The sequence below is a fragment of the Macaca thibetana genome, chromosome 12 (genome assembly GCF_024542745.1).
Source record: "Macaca thibetana thibetana isolate TM-01 chromosome 12, ASM2454274v1, whole genome shotgun sequence".
NCBI lineage: Eukaryota > Metazoa > Chordata > Mammalia > Primates > Cercopithecidae > Macaca > Macaca thibetana.
Genome location: NC_065589.1, coordinates 107236020 through 107261180, shown reverse-complemented (window position 1 = coordinate 107261180; position 25161 = coordinate 107236020). Strand labels below are relative to the sequence as shown.

Genomic DNA, 25161 nt, shown 5'->3' with positions numbered 1-25161 from the left:
TCCTTGTACTAGGACTTGAACTGTCTTACCCCTCACCTTTGGGCAGAAGTGCAAAGGGAGGCTATAGCCCACCCTTTTCTTTCCGCTTCCAGCTCCATTCCACATTTCAGGGGGGGTTCTTCTTCCTTAGACCTGGGGACACTCCAACTGGCACATTCAAGTTCCATTTTTCTCCCCACCCTAAATAGCTGTGCCTTGGTTGTCCTTGGGTCTAAGAATGTGCATCCTTGTGATATGTTCTGCCCTCAGGAAGGTGACCCAGGGAAGACGCTCTGAGGCCCAGGGTGTGGGTTTAGGGCTATTAGGGCATGGACTTACGAGGTCCTGGGTACTGAGAGCACAGTCTAGAGTACCTGAGGCACAGGTTCTGTGTGAGCATTTTCTTGTGATCTCACAGACTCTTCACCAGTGAGGCTCCTCTGCAGAGCAGAGGGTCCCAGAAGTCCAGGTGTAAAGGGATTTGAGAGTTTGTACTCTGTGAGCCCCGTATTTCCTGTGAACTGCACAGCTGGGTCAATGTAAGCTGGTAGCTTATCGTTGTTAAACAGCTTCTTAAAGTGTTCATAAAGATTGTCATGAAAGGAGATTCCTTGACCCTTCCTTGGTACCTTTCTAGAGTTTAGTAAGTTCTCTTTTCCTCTCTGAGTTGCACCCAAGAGCAATGGTTCTTCCACAGTGCTGAAAACAAATACTGAGAGGATTAAAACCTGGTTAAGGCCATCTCTGGTCCATAGCAAACATTTACTTATAAGTCATCATATGGCTTATAAGATGATTGACCTATCTCAGTAAGATTCATTAAGGGGCATTTAAATTACAGAAGAGCCGAATGACTCCAAAGAGTTAACTCTTTTTATTTACTCAATAAGGTTTACACTAAATTTAGCATACTTTTCAGCATATGAGTTGAGGGGTTGTGGTGAGGCAGGTAAAAGTTGGTTCATGCAGGTGAAATTGTTTTTATTTACTAAGTCAAGATGGGGCTTTATTTTATTTCTGTGCATATAATTTAGGTTTTCTTGGGAAAGTGGCACGTAGCTGGATACCTGGAAGAGGGAAATCAATGCAGACTCCAGCTTTGGTATCTACAGAAATTCCAAGGCAGGACTTCACCTTATTCATAATCAGAGTCTGATATGCAGCAGGTGCTTAATAGGTGCTTGATGGGGAACTACAGAAGGAACTGAAGCAAAGGGATGTTGAGTAAAAAGTGAATTTAGTGGAGCACAGTGTTTCAATGGCACTCATTGATGAGGATGGTGATGGAATATTAACTTGCAGTCTGTTTTAAATACAGAGAAAACATTTTCTTGTTTCTTTGACTTTAGACTTTTCATGGATAAGTTGGAGATTTGAATCAGATAATCTCAAAGGTCCATCTACACCTAAAATGCTAAGCATCTATTCCCAAATATTGTATCTAGAAAGTATTATATTTGCACCTTAGCTAGTAAATACTGGGTACCCATTAACTTGGGAACCTGGCTAAGTCTATTAGCTTCTTGGGAATATGGAATATATGTCATGCGGTCTCCACCCTTTGGAGTTACAGAGTAAAAATAATACATAAAATGCAGCAAGAAAGCAATTTAGCATTCAACTCTGGGCTGTAAGGGTCAAAGACAACTTCACGAGTGGGGAGCTTTGAAGAATGGAGATAACTTGGTTAACTAGCTAATGGGGAGAAATATCAATTCAGGGTGAAGGAAGACTCTGATGAAAGATGGGAACCAGTTGATATGTGTAGGGACTGAGAATGTGGATATGTTGTTAGAATGGGAAGTAGAGAGAAAAATGTTTGCATAGACAGGCTAAAAACAGATTCCAAAGACTTTGATGGAGCTGGGCACAGTGGCTCACCCCTGTAATTCCAGCTACTTGGGAGGCTCAGGTGGGAGGATCACTTGAGCCAGGAGGTCGAGGCTGCAGTGAGCTATGATGGCACCACCGCACTCCAGGCTGGGCAACAGAGTGAGAGTCTGTCTCTTAATTTAATTTAATTTAATTTATTATTTGTTTGAGACAAAGTCTCACTCTGTCACCCAGGCTGGAGTGCACTGGTGCGATCTCGGCTCACTGCACCCTGCGCCGCCTGGGTTCAAGCGATTCTCCTGCCTCAGTCTCTTGAGCAGCTGGGACTGTGGATGCGCAGCACCACGCCGGGCTAATTTTTGTATTTTTAGTAGAGACGGGGTTTCACCATATTGGCTAGGCTGGTCTCGAACTCCTGACCTTGTGGTCTGCCTACCTTGGCCTCCCGAAGTGCTGGGATTATACACCTGAGCCACTACGCTCGGCCGAGTCTGTCTTTTTTTTTTTTTAAAGACTGATGGAAAGTAGAAAAGTTTAGATGGGCAGTGGAGATGCATTATCAGTGTCTGATCCTTGTCTTAGTGTCTCAGCATGTTATACAATGGGCCATCCTTCTGGAAATGCTGTCTGCTCTTGACTTCCATAGACCGTACACTTTTGGCTTTTCTTGAGCTTCACTGTCTTCCCAGTCCGCTTTGCAAGTTCATCCTCCTCCACTCAGCCTCTAAGAGTTAGAAGCACTCAGGGTTCAGTTCTTGGCCCTGTTCTCTATCTACTGTACTTGATTTAATCTCGATCCCTTTAAATGCCATCTGCATGGAGATAACTCTCAAACACCTATCTCTGGCCTCATCCTACCCCTGGAGCTCCTTAGACTCACATTTTCTTCTGCCTACTTCGCATCTCCACTAAGATATCCCCCAGGAACCGCCCACTCACATGTTTATTATTCCCACTTACGTACTGACCCCACTCTAGTTAGGCTGAGGCTGCTGGTTGCCCACCAACATCCTTTCTACTTTTCTTCTTTAGTAAAAGGGCTCTTCAATTTTAGTTTGGTATATAGCTGCCCAACCAGAGGCTTCACTTCATGCCTCCATTTCAGTTAGGTGTGATCTTGTGGCTAGGCTCTGACCGACGAGATGTCAATAGAAGGGATGCAGGGCACTTTCAGGTCATGGCCCTAAAATTGTCCTTTCCCTCCTGGCTGAGACACAGTTGTAAGGGCTGAAGCCTAACACAGCTACAACTAAAGACAGAAACCTTGCACTTAGGGTGCCAGAGCTGCCTTCCCAGCCCCAGACTCTCTACTTGTGGTTTATTATGTGAGAGAGAAATGTTTCCATCTTTTTTGAACCACTGTGCTTTGGGACCATTCTGAACGGGAGCTTAGACTGTGCCCCTAACATACCCACTCTTCCCCACCTCATAAACTTCATCTCCATCCACCTAATTTCTCAAGCCAAAAAGTAGTGAATACCCTATCCTTCTTCAGATCCAGTGTATCAGCATGTCCTACCAGTGTTACCTAAAAAGTGTCATTGAGATCTATCCACAATCCAAACTCGTGTGCAGCTACTACATTACCTCCTAACTGGTCACCTCATTTTAATTTTGTCCCCATATGACCCTTCAACTAAGTGCAGCCAAAGACAACTTTAAAACTTAAATGCCTCATGTTGTGTTCCTGTTGGAAACCTCTCAGTGCCTTCTCATTTCATTGAGATAAAGTCCTGAGTGTACCGAACTTGATCCTCTATGATCTGGCCTTTGCTTTCCTCCCCAGCCTTACTGTGTGTCGCTTTCCCCTTGCTCACCAGGCCTCAGCCACAGAGGCCTTCTTTCCATTTTAGTTCCTCAAATATGCCGGCCCTTTCCCACCCCAGGCGTCTGCTCACACGCTGTCTGTGCGTCTCCACGTCTGCTCCTTCATGCTTTGTCCGTTCAGCTCCTATTTCTCTTTCAGGCATCAGCCTAGCTCCCTCTTCCTCAGGTCTCCAATTGTGTTTCATAACAACCTATTCTTTTCATTAATAATACATGGCAATTTATAATTCTACATTAAATGGAGTCTCTGTTTTTGTTTTTATTGTATATGTGTGTGTGTATGTGTTTTTTTTTTTTTTTTTTTTTTAAGACAGGGGTCTCACTCTGTCAGCCAGGCTGGAATGCAGTGGCACAATCATGGCTCACTGCAGCCTTGACCTCCTGGACTCAGGCAATTCTCCCACCTCAGCCTCCTGAGTAGCTGGGACTACAGGCATGAGCCACCATGCCCAGATAATTTTTTCAGAGATGGGGTCTCACTCTGTTGCCAGGCTGGTCTTGGGCCCAGGATCTCAGCAATCCTCCTGCCTCAACCTCCCAAAGTGTTGGGATTACAGGTGTGAGTCACTGAGCCCGGCCTGTGTTCGTCTAATGCCTGTCTTCCCTACTAGACTGGAAGCTGTATGGAAGTGGGGCCACGTTGGTGGTGTTCACCTTCACACACCCAGCTTCAGTAGGGTGCTTACCACATAGTAGTTGCTATAATAATCTAGTACTTCCTGAAATGAAATAAGTAGTAGAAGAACAAGATGAGAGCAGAGGTTAAGAAAAATAAATCCGGGAGGAATATGTAAAGTGGATTTTAGTTGGGTGGATACATTTCCTAGGGCTTCCACAGAAAATTCCCACAAACTAGAGACCTTAAAACAACAGAAATTTATTCCCTCACAGCGATGGGGGTCACAAATCTGAAACAGAAGTGTCAGCAGGGTCGTACTCTTTGAGGTCTCTAGGGGGATTCTCCCTTACCTCTTCTAGCTGCTGGTGCTTGTTGGTAATCCTTGGGGTTCCATGGTCGTGGCAGCACGATTCCCATCTCTGCCTGCTGTCGCAAGGTGTTCCCCTACGTGTCCCTCCTTTCTCTGGGTCTCCTCTTCTTAAAAGGATACCTGTCATATTGGATATATGACCTACATTACTCAGGTATCACCTCATCTTAACTGATTACATTTTCAAGGACCCTATTTCTAAATAAGTTCAGACTCAGGTTCTGGGTGGACATGGGAGACACTATTCCACCTAGAACACTTGGAGCATAAGGAAACCAATTTGCAATCTTGTAGGCTGCAGGTGAAAAAGGCCTGAACTGTGTTATAGTGAGAATTTAGAGGAAAGGATGAAACCAAGTGACATTGAAGACATTACAGACCACAGAATGTTAGGGCTGGAAGAGACCCTGGAGGCTTCCATGTCTAGTGATTCTCAGGTTAGGCTTCTTATGTCCTTCAGATGGGGTGTCTGAAGGTCAGGGGTGGCCAGGAAGTAGGGGGCACAGGATAAATTTTCCCATTTGCTCTTAGAGCAAGGATCGAAGTCCCTGATGTATCTTAGCAGATTCAGGCTAGAGGTGACTGTGTCTTGATTCTCTGGCCTCCCCTGGCACCACTTCTCCTCTGATCTTAGAGATCTGGCCACAGAGTCTCAGTTTCGCTGACTTCTTCCTGCCACAGGGCCTTTGCACATGTCCTTCATGCTGTCATTTCCTGTACCCCTTACCCTCTCCAAACACACACTCATCCCTAGATGCCAGCATAGTTAACATTTCCTTGACCCCTGGCCCACCCCTGGTCTAAATCAGTTCAGGTCAGTTTCTCTTTTTTTCAGAGACCTATGCTCACTTTATAAATGTGTGTTTATTCCCAGGTTATTTAAAGTTTGTTTCTCCTCTTCTAAGTTTCATATGAGCAGGGGCTATGTATGTTTTGCTGTGTTAAGCACCTAACATAGCACCTGAAATGTAGTAATGGAATTAATGAATGAGTAAAAGCTCAAACTCCCAATATTTGACTTCTTTAGTTTCCAAATCCTAAAGTTGCATTGAAAAGCACAATTTTATTTTTCGGGCAAACACTACTTTTGCCTATAGAGACATATTACACTTTAACAAAACTGTACAATATAAATTTTATTTCTGCTATATAAATATTTGGCAAGTTAAAGTTATATCAGATGTTAAAAATACATTTCTTTAGAAACCTTGATTTTGGCTGTTAAAGCATTTGCTGAGAGATGTTCCTATGTTTTAAGTGTAAAGGAATAGCCTGTACTGACTTAGAAAAAAATCTCTGGAAAACCAGGTCCTTATATCACCTTTTGGAGGCTGTGACCATCGAGGAGGTGCTGCTCAGATCTCCCATTAAGAAAGAACTTTCCATGAGCCCAGTTAGTCAACAATCTCCAGCTGGGAGCGCCTCTTTCTGGCAGAGGCGTCTGTGCTTGCTCTTCCCAGGCAGCCCCCAGCCAATGATGGAGCGTGGTTGAAATTCCAGGGCCATTTCTGCCCAGTGCAGGACTTCTCTAACAGGTACCCTTTCCTTGGGAGCTCTCAGTTGGGTTGGCCAAGACTTTGTTGGATCTGCACTGTGGTCTGAGGCTGTCTCTTCCCAATCCTGCTGTCTCTCCAAGATCACAGTCTGAAGCCTTTCTCTTCCTAGTCTGCTTTCTTTCTCCTTCCATCTTCATACCCGATACTCTCTCATAAACCTCTTGCACTCCTAACTCTGTCTCAGCATCTGCTTCCCAAAAGATATGATGGATGCAGAGGGCTTCCAGCAATATACTGATGTGACATTAAAATGTTAGAAATTTAATTATTTTGTTTTATTGTCAATTTTCTTTCCCAGTTCATTCCCTAAGAAGATATTTAGTTTATAGGCCAATTTATAAGGCCTATTTCTGAAATAAAGAATAATTCCAGAAAAAGAGTAATTCCTGTGTGACTAGCCTATAAGCTCATGAGGTCTGACACTGTAGTATGTTACTGTCCTGTCCCAACACTTGACACATAGTAGATGCTCAATAAATATTTGTTGAATGAATGAATGAATGTATATCTTAACAACAAGGTTTTTTTTTTTTTTTTCCTCTATTTTTATTGAACAGAAGAGGCAAGAACAAGACATTCTATAACAGCATTTTAGACAGAGGATGTATTAGTTTCCTTGGGCTGCCATAATGAAGTACCACAGTCTGGGGGGTTTAAACAACAGAAGTTCATTGTATCATAGTTTTAGAGCATGGAAACCCAAGATCAAGGTGTCAGCAGAATTGATTTCTTCTGAGGCCATTCTCCTTGGCTTGTAGATGGCCATCTTCTCCCCATGTCTTCACATGGTCTCCCTCTGTGTGTGTCTGTGCCCTGATTTCCTCTTTTTTTTTTTTGAGACGGAGTCTGGCTCTGTCACCCAGGCTGGGGTGCAGTGGCCAGATCTCAGCTCACTGCAAGCTCCGCCTCCTGGGTTTACGCCTTTCTCCTGCCTCAGCCTCCCGAGTAGCTGGAACTACAGTCGCCCACCGCCACCTTCCCCGGCTAGTTTTTTGTATTTTTTAGTAGAGACAGGGTTTCACCGTGTTCGCCAGGATGGTCTCGATCTCCTGACCTCGTGATCCGCCCGTCTCGGCCTCCCAAAGTGCTGGGATTACAGGCTTGAGCCACCGCGCCAGGCCGATTTCCTCTTTTTATAGGAACACCAGTTATGTCAGATTAGGGCTCATCCCAGTGATCTCATTTCACCTTACTTATCTCTTTAAAAACACTATTTCCTAATACAGTCACATTCTGAGGTACTGGGGGTCAGGGCTTCAACATATGAATTTTAGAGGGGGATGTGCAACTCAGCCCATAACAGAGGCCCATAAAACAGCCAGTAAGCAACTCTTTTGTGTAAAGATTTTTTGTTGTTTGTTTTGTTTTTTTTTTTTGAGATGGAGTCTTGCTATGTTGTCCAGGCTGGTCTCAAACTCCTGGGCTCAAGCAAACCTCTTGCCTCAGTCTCTTGAGTAGCTGGGACTGCAGGCATGCACCACTGTACCCAGCTTAAAGTGTTTTAACTTGTGTTAGATGTTAATGGAAATAGAAATAAAATACAATAAAATAAAATAAAAACTAAAAATTATGTGAGATAAAGCAAATAATTAATATCCTTCCTTTAATGTTTAATTTATAGCCAAAGAATTACATAAATATATCTATAAGTATAATGAAGTTTGAGACCAAAATCCCTTGATAATTCCTAGGGAGGCTTGTGATGCTTGACCAGGTAAGTCATACATTGTGACAAAGAAACAGATTTCAAGTTATAAATGACCATACACTTGAAACTATGAATAGAAATGTCTTTACCATGTGAATTTAAAATTGCAATCAAAATAGGTAATATCTTTGTCATTAAAACATATACTTTTTAGGAGAGTTTATAGTCACATTTGGACAATTTTTTTGAGGATAAGAATAAAAATTGTTAACTTGTTACTTATGAATATATTACTTTTATTTATTTATTTATTTGAACCAGTGTCTCACTCTGTCACCCAGTCTGGAGTGCAGTGGTGTAATGTCAGCTCACTGCAACCTCCGCCTCCCGGGTTCCAGCAATTCTCCTGCCTCAGCCTCCCAAGTAGCTGGGATTACAGGTGTATGCCAGTATGCCTGGCTCATTTTTGTATTTTTAGTAGAGATGGGGTTTCGCCATGTTGGCTAGGCTGGTCTTGAACTCCTGACCTCAGGTGATTCACCCTCCTCGGCTTCTCAAAGTATTGGGGTTACAGGCGTGAGCCACTGCGCCTGGCCAACATATTAGTTTTATTTTAACTATAGGCAAAATGTTAGCTTTTCCTTTCTAGTCCCTGTTTTCTATCTTATTCCTGAGCCTATCTCAAGAAATAAAAGTAACAGACTTGCAGGATACTCTCCACGAAGTAAGCATTGGTCTTTTTTGCTCGCTTTCCCCACCTTGGAACCTTGCATATGTGACATGCTCCAAACCACCATTGTTGTGTGCGGCTATATTCTGAGGACTTATGCGAATGAAGGAAGTTCTTCCCCAACATGACATTTCCTTTCTAATACAATACAAAAATGGAATATTTAGGGTTGACCACTTACACATTGTTCCCCTTTCAGGCCCCCACACTATTGCCGTCATGTGTGAATGCCTAACCCTTTCAGAGATTTCCGTTAGGACTTTCTAGTATATTTACTTTCCTGTGGATTTTGAAAGACTTGACCTCTCTGGGAGAAGTGCTTTGAGAAACCCAGATCTGTATTGCTTCTACTAAAGCCTTAACGGGCCGGTCTTGTGAAGATGGTGCCATGAGTATGCGTTGATTTGAAATAGTCTCACTTGCCGTAAGTTCAGTCTGGCCTGTGGCTGCTCCCACACAGCCCTGAGTTGCATTCTCCTGTACTCTGGGAATTCTCTAGAATGCTTCCTTGAGATCATGACCTTCAGTTCAGAAATGCTAGACTGAATCAAAGGCACTACTGGGAATATAATGTTAGGATTTCTGCTACTAGTAAACCCTACTATAGTCATGTATTGTTCAGTGAGCAGGATGTGTTCTGAAAAATGTGTGGTGAGGCGATTTCGTCGTTGTGCAAGCATCACAGAGCGTACTTACACAAAGCTAGATGGTGCAGCCTGCTACACACCTAGGCTGCACAGCCTATTGCTCCTGGGCTATAAAGCTTACAGTGTGGTACTGTACTGAATACCATAGGCAACCGTAGCACAAGGGTATTTTTGTATCTTAAGCCATATAAACATAGAAAAGGTACAGTAAATGCATGGTATTATAATTTTATGGGACCACTATCGTATATGCAGCCTGTCCTTGATCAAAACATTGTTATGCAGTACAATGACTCTACTATATTCTAAGTACCTTGAGGGTAATATGTATGTCTGATTTTTTCTTTAAATGTCCTACAAATGCCTATTTCAGTCCAACTCAACAATCATTTATCTAGTACCTAGTTGGGTCCTGAGTTGATTAAAAAAAGAAAAGGAAGAGACGAGGCTTCTTTCTTGGAGTATTTATAGCCTAGGAAGGATCCTTGGGGATTGTACACTTTTTTCCTCCCTTCCCTACACCTTTTAAAACAACCCAATCTATTCACGCCTGTAATCCCAGCACTTTGGGAGGCCAACGTGGGTGGATCAGTTGAGGTCAGGAGTTTGAGACCATCCTGATCAACATGGTGAAACCCCATCTCTACTAAAAATACAAAAAAAAAAAAAAAAAAAAAAAGCTGGGTGTGGTGGCGCACGCCTGTAATCCCAGCTACTTGGGAGGCTGAGGCATGATAATTGCTTGAACCCGGGAGGCAGAGGTCACAGTGAGCTGAGATGGTGCCACTGCACTCCAACCTGGGCAACAGAATGAGACTCTGCCTCAAAAAACAAACAAACAAACAACAACAACAACAACCCCAAGCCAATTGTCTTTTCATTATTCATTGCAGTAAGTTTGGAAAATAGGGAAAAATCAAAAGAAAAAAAAATTTTACAATTGCCCCAAAGCTTATTACTTAACTACTGCTGACAACATTTTATCTTTTTAAAAAAATATGCAAAGACTATTAAACCTGCTTCTTTCATTTCACACATCATAAACATTTTCTAATAAGCTTTCCTCCCTTCTGTATACCTTTTAAAACAAGCCAATCGGCCGTGCATGGTGGCTTGTTTTAAAAGGTGTAGAGAAGGGAGGAATGTTTAAAAACATTTTCTTTTTAAACATTGATTAAGAAGCTGAATAGTTCATTCTGTAGATTCACCATAGTTTGTTTCATTCTCATTTTGCTGTCAGATATTTCGGCAAATGCCGGTTTTTTTGTTGTTATTACAAATGTAATACTCAACTTTGTACACAGAATATTTTTAAGATTTAGGATATGTTTCCTGAAATTAGATGTCTAGAAATGGTATCATGTCTCTCTGTATCAAAGGGGGATGAGCGTAGAGGCTCTGGAGACATTTGCCCTTGGCGTTGGAAAGGTCTGCCCAGCTTATGTCTGACCAGCAGGGCTCAGTGGTGCTTGGCTCACTGTACTCTGGCCCTTGGGACGTCACTATTTTAAAAATGTGTGCTAGTTTGATAAGTAAGAAACAGTGTGTTGTTGTTTTGATTTTCATTTATTTGGTTGCCAGTGAGGTTGAACATTTCCTCATATTTTTGTTTATCAGTTTTATTTCCTCTTTTGTGAAGGGGTACTTTGAGTCCTTTCTGATTTTATTTACTGTTTCCACACATCTCTCTTCTTTTCCACTCCATACGCATGGGGTTTCCATCTGGCCAGGGATTTTTTTTCAGGGCCACCTTAGCCCGAACGGCTTGTCCTCCTTTACTCTGGACCATGGGGACTGAGCAGCCACTTTTGTGCCGTAATCCAGATATAGCAGAAAACCCACATTTGTAGAGAAAGCACTTGGCAATTTCCTCAGCGTCTTCTCACGTTGTTTTCATCTGAAACAGAAGTTGGGCCTCTCACCTTGGGAAGAGTGTTCTACAAAGTAATGAATTTGCTTGGAGATGTTTCTGGTAAGAGATAGAATAGAGCAGCCCCTTGGAGATTAATTTTGATATTCCCACGAAGCACCTGAAGGCTAAAAGGAAATAGCAGAATTATCCTCCTTCCTCCAAGACCTGGGGTCAGGTCCAAAAACGCTTTCTGCACCATTGATTTTTCTTGGGCTTTTGTGGCTCAGCTTGTGGCCATGAAACACTATTCATTGCCATGGATTACGGCTTTTTCTTTTGTCCTATTTACGGACTGTCTGTGGAGTCACTGCCAAAAGTTGTGATTGGTGATTATGACTTTGGAGGAGCACAGCTGATGTGGCTCACACCAGACGAAGGTTAGTCAGCGCACCTCAACAACTTTCATTAGTGAGACGTCACTGCTCTAGCTTCAGGGAGTTATAAGAGAAGGAGATGCCATGACTATTGCCACTCTGGGAGATGAAAGTAACACAGCTGCACAAAGATGGATTAAAAAAAGCAACCCTCTTACTCCAGATAGTTCTTTCTAAAATAAAAGACCCAATAAAGAAGCAAGATTTTGCCAAGCAATATAGCAAACCAGAACCCAGACCCACATTGAGGGTTACCAGTGAAAGCATTTTGTCAATAGTAAAGGTGCCTTATAAGTGGTAGGTATCATATTTATGTGAATAAAGTCACTGGTTCTCTGGGGCTTTCAGTGCCTGAAGCTTAAAGAGTAAACTTTCCTACATTTCGAGTTTCACTTGTTCATTTTTATCAAATTTCTACTATCACTTAAGCATATTCTAGACCAGGGGTTGGTAAACCACAGCCTGAAGGTCAGATCTGGCCTGCCACCTGTTTTTTGTTTTTAATAGTGGAGAAGCAAAGAATGGTTTTTACATGTTTCAGTGACTGAAAAAAAATCAAAAGTAGAATATCTCATGACACGTGAAAATTTCATGAAATTCAAATTTCAGTGTCCACAGTCACAATTTTATTGGGACACAACAGGCACCCTCACTTTTTAACGCATTTTCTTGTTACCATGGCAGAGTTGAGTAGTTGTGCTGGAAACTACATGGCCCTCTGAGCCTAAAGTATTTGCTACCTGGCCCTTTACAGAAAAGCTTGTGACCAATGTTCTAGACACTGGAAATACGGCTATGAACACAACAGACCTACCTAGTCTTTATATTCACAGAGCTTACATTCAGGTGCAGCATTACTTTAAAAATGGCCCCAGGGGGACTGGCACCCTTGATTTTGGCTTTGGAAACCTCAAGTTCTAAACAACTGAGCTACCCTTATATAATTTTAGCCTACATTGGCACAGCCTTGTGGAATCTGATTGTTTTTTCATCAAATCAAATCAAGAATCTATTAATTAACTAGGTTAGACTGCAAAGGTCTTGGTGCTTAAGACATTGAACTAGTTGAGAAAACAGTGTTTACAAATTTTAAAAGAAGATAATGCCATTTACAATAGCTTCTTTTAACTTTTCAAAAGCCTTTTATGTGTGGGATCTTCCCATGTCTCAGACTTCATGTGCTAAGAATTTAGGATGGAAAGGCTCACTTGGACTGATAGAGACACAGTAGGCTTGCCAAAGGAAGTGGGATGTGGTCCAAGATGATGGTCTTGATTTCCTTCTTCAATCCCGGGAGCCTAACAAGTTGTCTTCTGTGAACAGAAGGCCAAAAAACTACCACCAGGGCTTTTTCCCATATCCTATGGCTTGGCAGGACTTTTGCTCTTATCTTCGTGACGTGAACAGCTTCTCTTGGGCTGGTAAAGCAGGAAGGAAGATCAGGACTGGGGGCCTCTCACTGAGCTTGTGAGGTGGGCTGGGATATGATACCCCTTAAATGGGGAATGAGTGGGAGCAAGACTGAGGGGTATTAAATAATGGGAAAATTGGGTGAGTGGGTGGAATCTCGGATTTCTTAAAATGTTGGACGTTGGAAAGTCTGAGAGGTCTTTAGTTATTTTCCAGCATATGTAGAACATCAAAGGACTACATCTTCCACTGTACCGTGAGCAGCTTTCATACTTGCCTGGTCCAGAGTGTTGTTCGGTCAATGGTTCAGTAAGTGAATGACTGTGAAAGAATGAAGGAATGAAGGCAGGAAGTCAAGTCACACACAGGAACATGAATCAGAATACTTAGGGCCAGGTGTGGTGGCTCATGCCTATAATTGCAGCGTTTTGGGAGGCTGAGGTGGGAGGATCACTTGAGTACATGAGTTTGAGACCAGTCTGGTTAAGATGCTGAGACGCCCATCTCTACAAAACAAAACAAAACAAAACAAAACAAACAAGAAAATAACCCGAGCCTGGTGGTGCACACCTGTGGTCCCAACTACACCGGAGGCTGAGGTGGGAGAATTCCTTGAGCCGAGGAGGTCGAGGCTGCAGTGAGCCATGTTTGCGCCACTGTACTCCAGCCTGACTGTCAGAGTGAGATCCTGTCTCAAAAAACAAAAACAAACAAACAAACAAACAAACAAACAACAACAACAACAAAAAACTTAGAGAATTTTGTGTGCTCCCAGGAATAGGAATTTATGGGTGTTGATTCATTTGCTTATTCCACAAAATATTATGAAGCTCCTACTATATGCCAGTCACAGTGTATCAAGTTAACTTGAAACCCATTTTATTTCAACCACAAATAGTGCAGATCTTTTTAGAACATCAGTGTCTGCTTTGTCACTTCCAAAAGGACAATCAGGTGAGTGTCCAGTCTTCAACCGTGAAGAGCAGTGAAGAGCATAAAGGATGTTTTTGACCTCATAGTTATTTTCCTGAATATTGGCTAACATCAAGGCAAATAATAAAGTTCCTGTAGTGCTTAGGAAGGCACACTCTGGTGTCAGACGACCTGGGTTCAAACCCAGGCTTTACCACTTATAAAACATGTGAAATTGGGTCAATTTTAAGCTTTGTTCTATGCTTCAGTTTCCCCATCTGTAGAATAGGCAAATAATAATACTGTGAAGAGCTGTTACGAAGATTAAATAATCAAAACTCCTTGGTGTGCAGTAAGCCCTCAAGGTCAATGTTAACTGTTATTGCTATCACATAGGACTCGATCTAGAAATAGAAAAGATAGGGAAGTTTGGACTGAATATACTAAGAATGTGAGGATATCTCCTAGAAATTGGTTGTCCTGTTTTCACATTTATAGTGTGTGTAGTGGAAAGAACATTAACCCCTTTATTTGTAGTTAAACTTTGCCTGTGCCCTCGCCTGAAAATGGAGCTAGCAATATTGCTGGGACTCTTGCATCTTACGTATGAGAGTGCCTGGAATTTCAATATACAATACTTTTCTTCAGACAGAGTCAAATACGAGGAAGTAATTCCCTTTAATTAAGAGTGTTGATGAGTTGGGTTCTGGTTAATTGAACTGTAATATGTAAATCAACTTAATAGTGGACTGGCTCTGCCAGATAAACACACAGCACCTGGTATAGTTTGGTTGAGCACCTTTGTCTGATTTTGAAAAACTCTGTCCCTTCTGTGACTTCTTCACATTGGGATCCCTCAACTCAGCCTGCAGCCAGCTGGCATTCTCAGTTGAAAGAAGGATTTCCAGAAGGTTTTAGAAGATTTTAATTGTTGGACTTGATAAAATTGATTTAAATTAATCCAAGCCAGTTTCAGACAATGGAACAATAGGCTGGTACCTCATCACTCATTTTTTAAATAAAAGGAGAAAAATGGGAAGTGTTCCAAATTGAGTCACAGGCAGTGGTGAGGATTAAATGAGTAAACATCGTGGGCTTTAGAGAGATAGATATTTGATGAGAATTAGAATCCCCAGCATTTTACCATTTATCTTCCTTTGTAGGATGGCTTCCTAGCACTGCACGTGGCAGCTCATCGGGGACTAGAGAAGAAATGACAGAGTCCCTGCCCTTGAGAAGCTGATACTCCAGTGAGAGAAGAAAACAGGCAAAGAGAAAGATGTCACAGTGACAAAGTAACACTGAAATAAATGTAGAAGAGAATTGTGGGGATTCAGTAAGGTGGGAATGAGTAGAGTGCATTGAAGTGAGACTCACCCTGGAACCCTGTCCAGTGATACTGTCTCAGTCAGTTCCAGCTACTATAATGAAATACCATAGACTGTGTGGCATGTAAATAACAGAAACTTATTTCTCACAGTTCTGAAGGCTTGGCAGTCCAAGATCAAGACACCAGCAAATTTTGTGTCTGGTGAAGGCCCACTTTCTGGTTCATAAACGGCACTTTCTAGCTGTTTCTTTATACGACAGAAGGGCTAGCTAGATTTCTGGGATCTCTTTTATAAAGGCACTACAAATTGTGAGGGCTGCACGCTTATGACCTAATCATCTCCCGAAGACCCTATCTCCTAATACCATCACCTTGAGGGTTAGGATTTCAACATGAGAATTTTGAGAGGACACAAACATTCAGCCCATAGCAAATACCAAGCTTTTTATGGATTCATGCTATTTCAGAGAATTGTACTGGTTGGCTGTATCCTTATTCTGATTATTATCACCTTAAAATAGGGATTCTCAATTTTGGGAATTACTGACATTTTGGGCCAGATCATTTTGTTGTAGGGGCTGTCCCGTGTGTTGTAGGATGTCTAGCAGCATCCCTGGCCCCTCCCCACTAGATGCCACTAGCACCTCATCTACTACTCCTCCCCGTGTCCCCTACTTCCTCAGTATGATGACCCCAAATGTTTCCATACCTTACCAAATGTTCCCTGGTGGGCAAATTGCCCCCAGTTGATGACCATTGTGTTTAAAGAATTCATTTCAACTATTTTATTGGCCCCTAAGGCACCAGCCTCCCTCTGAAGCTGTGTCCATGGGAATGCTATCTGTCTGGCTGCTTGTGGGTCTCTCCAGCACTGACTGACTAAGTCACACTGGCAGCCATGGGTGAGACTTCCTCAACGTGCGTGGAGCAAATGCCTACGATGCCAGGCTGCAAGGTTGCATTTCTGCATTTCTAGGTGTCGGGGGATGCCTTGATTATTTTCCAAAGTAATCTAAATTTTGTCTCCAGGGATCCTTGCCCCTCCTAAATGGGTATTTTCTTGGAATAATGACAGCTTAATTGTTTATGGAGCCTTTATTTAATATTTGACAATATCTAGGAGAAAGTCATAAACATTTAGTTCAATTATTAAAATAAAACCTGTAGGGTATCTCCCCAAAAGAGTATCCAGAATCATTATTTTAATTTAAGCATAACTCTAAAAGGGGACTGGGAAACCTACAGTGGGGGAGATAAATTTTCAAGTGTCATTTTAGGAAAACAAAGGCTTTCTTTGCAAGAAAAAACATCCACTTCCCCCCGCTAGTTACAGGCTTAATGTTACTAATAAGTTAGATGTCAGATGTATGCCGTTATTGGCAGCTTGCATACAATTTAAATATTTTAGCTTCCATTATACAACTGAATCTACATGACTGACCTTCAAGGACCCCATTCATAAGAGATGAAGAGAGGGAACAGCCAGCTACTTCATGCAAGGGCTGGCCCGCAGACTGGGTTTCCCCACATTGTCAGACACACCACGACGCAGGGAGCTCTTTGGAGACGCTCTAACACGGCAGGGTTGGGACGGAGAATGATGGGGGTGGGGGCACACTTTTGGGGCAGGGAGAGAGCCAAGGCTTGTTTTTCTTTTTGAAAAATCCCGCCTTTGTTCCAAGGGAGAATGAAATACCCGTTAAAACTGGTGACACTGGGAATTTTGTTTTGGCTCAGTTCCTTTTGTTGTGACTCCACGGTAAAGGAGAGGAATCTGGGGTAAGGAGGTTTCAAGCCAAGATGAGAAAGAAAAAGCATGCCTTCCAAGAATTTCTTCTATTGTCTCCCGGAGAATAAATATTTATAGAGAGGGTTCAAGTGAAGTCTGTCTCAATGGTCGTGGCTTTAAGTCTAAGCCTTTGAGAGAGTGCATGTAAAACTATGCTTAAATGAAGGGTGATCCAATTAGGCTTCCCAGGGAAAACCAAGAAACCTTAAGATAATTTCCTATCTGAAATCTAATTGTGTCCTCAAGTGGAATACGAATACCACTTTGAATTACCCCAGATCCATAGACGGCAGCAAAAATGTACAGCCAAATTGGATTCTATTTTAAGTAATTAAGTTATTTCCCTTCACAGGATCTATAATTTGCCTTGAACAAATGTGATTTGCCTCAGAAAGATAAGGCATTGCAATTTTTCCTCCAAAATGGATTTTCTGTGCCAGAAACAATTACTAAAAGTAGACCAAATATTGCCCTAATTATAACCTACTTATTATCTGAGTGTATGCCTGGAGTACCCTGTTTGTGTTCCAATGTGAGGTAGGTATGGCTAGTTTAGAAATTATCTTTAAATGGAAACTGAAGCTGAAATTTACTCAAGAGCCTGGGGTTTGCACAATGGTCATGTAAATAGCAACGGGTGGTTACATAAGTCTCCAAAATCTTGTGCAAAATGTGAGCAACAAGGAGCTTGCTTCAGTAGACCTTCCTTCTGACTCTATAACAGTATTAACTTGTAGCTGCTTGGCTGAGTCCTTGAGGAGGTGCTAGGTGTTGCAATAGTTTAAGAATAAAAGTGTTGAGATTTGCATAGAAGATATTACAAGAGGAGTATTTTGGTCATGGTTAATTTTGTGAAGAAAACATTCACTTTTGGATTTCTTTATTAGCAGTTCAGTTGACTTATGCCCAGGTGTTCTGAAGGACAATAGTGGGTAATAGTTAAAAGCAAGAGCTGGAACAATTTAAACAGAGTTAGTTCTTGACTCTGCCCCCTTGAAAGTGCCATGTATGGAGCCTCTGAATCTCAGTTCTCTTGTCTGTGAAAAGGGAGTGATGGTTATCTACACTAAGACTGGATGAGGAAAGCACACACTGCCTGGCATTGCACAGACCTGGGTTTCACAAGTGGATGGTGGAGTAAAATCCAAACATGATTGCAAACCTTTTCTTCTTTATACATGCTTATCCTTCTGAAAGATGATCTTGCATACAAATGGGTGCTGGCTGGCCATTTCTAAACTTTCATGTGAATTTAAAGTGGTTAAGGCTTCAGATTCGTGAGTCATGTTACCCAGTTTCAAATACAGGCTTTGCTACTTACCACATGCCTTTGTTACTTAGGCTTTCTGTGCCTCCGTTTCCTCTTCTGTAAGATGTAATTAGTAACAGAAGCAGAATCTATCACAGAGTTGTGATAGGGGGTAAGTAAAATATTACAATGAAATACTTAGGATAGTGCTTTGCCTACCATAAACGTATCTATTATTATTTTTGTCTTCTGCCAGCCAAAAGAATGTCAACAGAAATCAGAACATAACACTAAGTAAGTTTAACATGTACTTTTATTAACAACTTAATACAAGACTGTACACTGTAGGTGCTGAAATCAACCCACTCCTGAAAACTGAAAAACCAGCATTTCTATGTCACTTTGGGCTTTGGCTATAAGTGCCATCTTCTACAGAAAAATCACATGGTGTAGCCAAACGTCTTAAGAACAGGAAGAAAGAGATGTTCCACGGGAATGGAGAGATTATTTATGCATAAACAGCTGGGGATCATTTCTAGCTTTACGTGATTCACTACACGCACTGGAATGTTCAGTTCCCTTTTCTATAGTCCTACCACCAGACATACAGCAACGAAGAACTTGGCCACACGTCCTGCCTAGACACACATCAATATGAAACAAAAAAAAATATTTATATAAATAAGTCAATTAAACCTCACAAAAACTAAAGAAACACAAGACAAAAATCCAACAAGCAATAAAAACTGTACAATATTGGTCAGTCTTTTATATCTGAAAAATGTGTAACTTAAAAAGAGTTCTTTATCGTATAAAAAAAGTCTTTCACATCTGTGTTAGCTGGAGTGAAAACTTGAAGACTCAGACTCAGTGGAAACAGACGAGTGTCCCCCTCGCTTTCCTTTGGAGAGGATCTTGAGGCTGGACCCTCTGCTCACAGAGGTGAGTGCATGCTGGGCAGAGGTTTTAAATTTGGCTCCAAGGAAAGCATAGAGGATGGGGTTCAGACAACAGTGGAAGAAAGCTAGGGCCTCGGTGATGGAAATCCACTTGTGCACAGTGTTCTCAAACTCACACCCTTGCTTGATGATTTCCAGGAGGATGAAGGAGTCGATGCTGATCCCAATGTAATAAGGCAGCCAGCAGGCGAAGAAAGCCAGGATGAGGATGACCGTGGTCTTGAGGGCCTTGCGCTTCTGGTGGCCCTTGGAGTGTGACAGCTTGGAGATGATAATGCAATAGCAGGACAGGATGACGATACCAGGCAGGATAAGGCCAACCATGATGTGCTGAAACTGGAACACAACCACCCACAAGTCATTGGGGTAGAAGCGGTCACAGATATATCTGTCATCTGCCTCACTGACGCTGGCAAAGATGAAGTCGGGAATAGTCAGCAGGAGGGCAGGGATCCAGACTCCAACATAGACCACCTTTTCAGCCAACAGCTTCCTTGGCTTCTGACTGTTGGTGGCGTGGACAATGGCCAGGTAGCGGTCCAGACTGATGAAGGCCAGGATGAGGACACTGCTGTAGAGGTTGACTGTGTAGATGACATGGACTGCCTTGCACAGGAAGTTCCCAAAGTACCAGTTTGCCACGGCATCAACTGCCCAGAAGGGAAGCGTGATGACAAAGAGAAGGTCAGCCACTGACAGGTGTAGCCTGTACTTGTCCGTCATGCTTCTCAGTTTCTTCTGGTAACCCATGACCAAGATGACCAATCCATTGCCAACAATGCCAGTCAAGAAGATGATGGAGTAGATGGTGGGCAGGAAGATCCTATTGAAATGAGCATTTTCTTCACGGAAGCAGGGTTCCTTTATGGAGTCATAGTCCCCTGAGCCCATTTCCTCGGTGTAGTTATCTGAAGTGTATATCTGCAAAAGAGGCAAAAGAATGGACATTCACTTCCAATTCAGCAAGCATTATCCAAGTTAAAAAAAAATTCAAAGCAATTTAAAAAACCAATTCAGGCTTGCTTTCTTTAGGAAATTCTGAAGTACTGGACTAAGGGCACAAGATAATTAATGTAGAATCCTACAACTCTCCTCCCCATCTTTTCCCATAGTGACTTCATTATATTCTTCTTTAGTAGAACCAATTACAAAATTCTTTGTTTAGAACAAAAGGGCGCTGCGATGCTGAGGGTTTCAAAGTCACATCTTGGCTAACTCCTCTGCCCCGCCCACTAGAGGGAGGAAAAAAACCTTCCTTAGGAGGAAAACACACACACACACACACACACACACACACACACACACACACACAAAGAGGCCACTCCCAGGCGGCGTGGGGGGTGGGGTGGGTGCTGCGAGGAGGGGCTGTGATTAACTTTTTGTATGAAGTTTTTCGCCAAGGGAGGGAAGAGGGGAGGGAGGAGCACGGGGGGAGGGCGGGGGCGTTGCAAAGACTCATTCTCCTACGGCGCAAAAACTCAATTTTCCCACGCCTGCCTAAACACAAATCATTCTGCGCTTCCAGCAACATGTAGTGGGTAAAGAGAATGCGGTCTTAAAACGAAGGCCCTTTGGTGCTTGGAGTATATTGGGCGGGAGTGTCAGAAAATGAACAAACGGCACCTCCTCCCCCAAGCGGCCGCTCCTCCGGGGCGTGGGTCTCTTTTGCCATCCTCGTGTTTATCACTTGGTGCGTTTGGGACGTTAGGGAACACGGCATTTTCCTGGGTGGAGAAGGTAACGGGGTCTGCACCCGTAGTCCTCGCCCCAAGTTTCATTTCCTCACTCTCCCGGGTGGCCTCCCATTACCCCGCCACTGATCCAGTTAACCCGGCCGGAGGCGGGCAGCTGGAAGCCTCCAGGCAGTGGGCACGCGGGGAGCCGGGTTGTCCAGCCCCGGTCCGCCGCTGCTGCCCACCACGCCCACACCGACCGGCCGCAAGCAGCGCTGCAGGGGCTCCGCTGGGCGACACGCCAGGCTCTGTCCCACAGGGTGCTGGGGAGAGACTGGGCGGCTCCGCCGCGAGCGTCTTTGAATTGCGCGCCGCTGCAGGAAACCAAAAACTCCCTAGCAAGAGGGTTTCAAAAGGCTTCTGGAAATCACCGACAGTTAAACATCGCAACTGGACTCGGAGAGAGCCAAACGGTTTCCCCACTTGCACCTGCCCGTCTTCGCGGCGGCGACCGGGCAGCCCAGGTGCGGTCCTAACCTCCCCCCCCCCCCCACCCCCATACCCGCTCCTGTACCCGGAGCGCGTGTCTCGGGGCTGGCAGCTGCGCGGTGTCAAAAGGGAGGTCAAACCACTCCTCTGATCTCTGCACGATCCCAAACTCTCGAACTGCCGGACACATGCGCGGCCGTGGGGAAGAAGCGCGCTTTGGCCGGCGGAAAGGTTCCCCCCTCAAACCCAAAGCGCGCGGGCCGATCAACTCCTAGCTGCTGCCACCACTCGATCCCCTCAGAGGATCCGCGCGGTGGGTCCACCCGCCTTTCCCGCCCTCCGCCTACTGTGCCGGGACACTGGCACAGCTCCGTGGGCCGCGCAGAGTTTCACAAACACGCACCCAGCGTCAAGAACAGTCACCAGGCGCTTATCCCCGAAGTTAAAGCGGGCGCAATCTCCTTCTGGGAACTCCGCCCAGGCACGCTGCCCTCTGCCTCTAAATTCAGAAAATGTAACTCGCTCCAAGAAATCCCCGCTTCCCCAAGGAAGAGACCGGTGGTCTGAGTCCCGAGGTAGCGTGCACGCCTTTTCTGCACTTGTGCACAGAATGTTCTTATGTTTGCAAACAGCATGCAAGCCGCCGCGCGCCGCGGGACTCAAGGGGGAGACACATGCAGCCACTGGAACGCTCTTTCCAGTCGTTTCTCCTCGACTCACAGAGAAAAAGATTCCAATCCTGCTCCCCCCCACCCCCGCGCACCACATAGCCATGGTCAAGAAAACTCCTTTCCCTGACCCTTTTTTGGAGCTCCAATGTCCCGGCCGCTTCTGCCCGCTCGGAGAGGGGCTGCGCTCTAAGTTCAAACGTTTGTACATTTATGACAAAGCAGGTTGAAACTGGACTTACACTGATCCCCTCCATGGTAACCGCTCGTTCTCCAGACGCGGTGGCTACTGGAGCACTCAGGCCCTTGGGGTCACTTTGCTACCTGCTGCCGCAGCCAACAAACTGAAGTTTCTGGCCGCGGCCAGACTTTTATAAAAACACGCTCCGAGCGCCGCGCATGCGCTGCTGGGGCGCGGAGGGAGAAGGCGGGGTAGGGGAGAGCCGCAGACGCGAGGAAGGAGGGCGGACGGGCGGGGCGGAGGGGTTCGCGGCTTGGGAAGCCCGGGGGACCCTGCTGTTCGCGGGTGGTGGGTAGTGAGTCTGGAGCGGGACAGGACCTCCCAGAGGCGTTTGCTAAGTTTGAGAAAAGCGGGATGCGCCTCAAGACAGGTGGGAAGCGCGGGCTAGGGACGCGTCTCTCTGTGGCGCGTCCATCCTTGCTAAAGTGGATGGAATTCCAGACTTGGGAATGCTACAGTAGAGACACTGAGGCCCAGGGAGGGGAAGTGACTTGCCGGAGTAACCCAACCAGTAGGCGGCAATGTTGGAAGTAGGGCCAAGCTTCCGACGCCATTCCCCGCGCTTTCAGCACACGCAGCCTATTCAGAAGAAAAAAGGAGTAAAGACCCTTCTTTCGGAGGATGTAACTATACGTGCACATTCACAGCATCACAAGGGTCAGGTGCAGATAATTAGGAGATACTTTCAGAAGAAGGTAGGATTTGGCATAATTCTGGAGACTGTGATCAGACGTAGCTGTGCATTGCTCAGTAATTTCATAATAGTGGTAACCAATTCGTGAATAGTGCTTTATTATTCTATAACTATGCTTTATTATAAGAGTAATTTAGCGACCAGTACTTTTTGTAACAGATCACGAGGATCTTGCACAGAATCACTCATTCATTCTCACAACACCGTGTGGGTATTGCCATCACAGAGATGCGTTTAGTCAGGTATTTATAGAAGGACGAATTGCGTGCCACGCACTGTTCTAGGCGTTGGGGATCCAGCGTGAACCAGACAAGGCTCGCATGCGGAGGAACCAGCAAATAAGCCCGGAGAGATGAAACGCCAGGGATGTGCAGGGATGCCAAGCCCGGCTTGAACCAAGGTCTTCGGTCCCCATACTCGGCGTCTTCCACGATTTTGAGCGGAGGACTAGCTTTGGCACGAATCAGAAATTAGGTTGAAGAACTGGGCGGGGCGGAGTGGGGGTAGGGGTCAGCGTTTAAAGCGATCCCAGACTGGCTGAGGTTTGCAGTGGGCGCGCAGACAGTGCTTTCCACCTCGCGCCACTTCCCGCCGCCGCGGAGACTGGGTGGGGCCGGGGAGCGAGTGTGGCGCAGGGCGGAGAAACTGCGGCCGCAGGCGGAGTGGCCGCTGCGGAGAGAGCTGGGACCGAGGTGCTTGCGCCGCGACACGGATCTCAGAGGCCCCCACCCCGAAACGGTCCCTAGGAGAGGAATTGCCCAGACTGCACCCTACGCACGACCCCTTTTTTCTGATCAAAAGAGGAAACATTTCAGTCTGGAGTGTTCCAGAGGTAGTTCGGAGGCAGGGAACCTTTTCTCTAGAGAGCATGACTTTCCCCCTTTGTCTGGGACCCCTCCCTAATGTTGGGGGTTGAAGGTTCTCATCTACTCTGCACTTTCACCGATACAGGAAAGATGATATCCGGGCTGGGAGATGGAACTCTCAGAAACGAACAAGTTAGGACACACACTAATGACCAGATAAAATCAATTCTAGTATTACATTTGTGGAATTAAAAAAAAAAAAGAAACTCCAGGTTCTTGGAGGGTGGTGGCTGGAAGAGGTTTCGGAAGCTCCACGCCCCTTCTCACAGGCCTTACATTATGTATCTGTCTCTTCATCTGTATCCTTTATAATATCCTTTACAATAAACGATAACGGTAAGAAATAAAAATGAAAATAAAACCATAAAAACACTTTTACTTTTTTCAAATCTTTAATAAAACTTCAGGATCTTCATATTTTCATAGACACGGTAGATCCTACCTACTGAAGGTCTGGAATTTCAGAACATTTTCATGACTTGCTTTTCACAAAGCCTGGTAGTGGCAGAATCGGTATGTTTTATCCTGGACCGTAAGCTGCACCGTACCTCAAAACTCCTCCCTGCACGATATCTAAAACCTGAAAGGTTAAATCTCCCAAATCTGTCCAAAAAGGGAAAGAGGATAAAACTCGGAGCAAAATGGTTTGCATAATAAATATTTTTGTTGATTGTTGGCAGACAAAAGAAAGCTCCTTCCTTTATCTGAAGACTCCTTTCAGATCTTTTTAGGGATCTCTACTAAAAGGAAGCAGATAATTAAAAGAACAATGAGATGCTATTTGGTGACTACCAAATTAGGCAAAAATCCATTTTTTTTTCAAAGATAATATTTGGTCTCCGTATTTGAAAAGACCAGCTGTCTCTCTCTTGTCACTGGTGGGAATGTGGCTTGGGACAGCCTCACTGGAAAGCATTTTGTATTCAGCAGAAACTTTAGAACAGTAATTCCACTCATAGAAACTTATGCCACAAAGGTATTTGTGGAAGCATTTTTTTTAAAAATAGTGAAATGTCTGAACATCCCTAAATAACCACTGTTAGTGGAATAGATGACAAGATTTTGGTTCATCCACATCTGAAATTCCATGTGGACATTGCGAATGTTATTTGTGAAGAATTTTTAGTGACATGGGAAAATATTTCTGAAACATTAAGGGCAAAAAGCAGGATTCAGAATTGTGTATGTAGTGTGATCTCAGTTATGTTAAAATATGCATTTGGAAAATATGGGAAGGAAAACCAAAATGTTTGTAGGAGTTTTCCTTGGTGCAGAATTATATTTGATTTTTGCTTTCTTCCTGGGGTTTTTCTATGCTTTCCAGATTTTCTGTAATAGACAATAATCATTTTCATATTCATAAAAAAGCCAACAAATTTTATGACC

At 44.1% G+C, this 25161-nt stretch overlaps 3 protein-coding genes across 5 annotated transcripts in view; all 3 read right to left on the bottom strand.

The window, feature by feature from the left end:
* Positions 1-25161, bottom strand: part of DARS1 (aspartyl-tRNA synthetase 1) — a 1211452-nt gene that overhangs the window by 205183 nt on the left and 981108 nt on the right. The gene's annotated exons all lie outside the window — the stretch shown is intronic.
* Positions 18481-22351, bottom strand: CXCR4 (C-X-C motif chemokine receptor 4). Of its 3 annotated transcripts, none has more exons than XM_050750992.1 (2): positions 22217-22351; positions 18481-20065 (listed from the first exon to the last, which is right to left on the bottom strand). In XM_050750992.1, the coding sequence occupies exons 1-2, from the start codon at positions 22229-22231 to the stop codon at positions 19022-19024; spliced, it is 1059 nt and encodes a 352-aa protein (XP_050606949.1). In that variant the 5' UTR covers positions 22232-22351; the 3' UTR covers positions 18481-19021. The 3 variants fall into 3 exon arrangements, with proteins under 3 accessions (XP_050606949.1, XP_050606951.1, XP_050606950.1); XM_050750994.1 differs by lacking the exon at positions 22217-22351 and adding an exon at positions 20768-20787; XM_050750993.1 differs by lacking the exon at positions 22217-22351 and adding an exon at positions 20648-20667.
* On the bottom strand, positions 21158-22209 carry LOC126932251 (uncharacterized). Its single transcript, XM_050751009.1, has one exon. The coding sequence runs from the start codon at positions 22183-22185 to the stop codon at positions 21604-21606; it is 582 nt and encodes a 193-aa protein (XP_050606966.1). The 5' UTR covers positions 22186-22209; the 3' UTR covers positions 21158-21603.

Excerpts from the sequence above, each read along its gene's own strand:
- LOC126932251 (XM_050751009.1), bottom strand. The coding sequence starts at position 22,185 with ATGTACAAACGTTTGAACTTAGAGCGCAGCCCCTCTCCGAGCGGGCAG.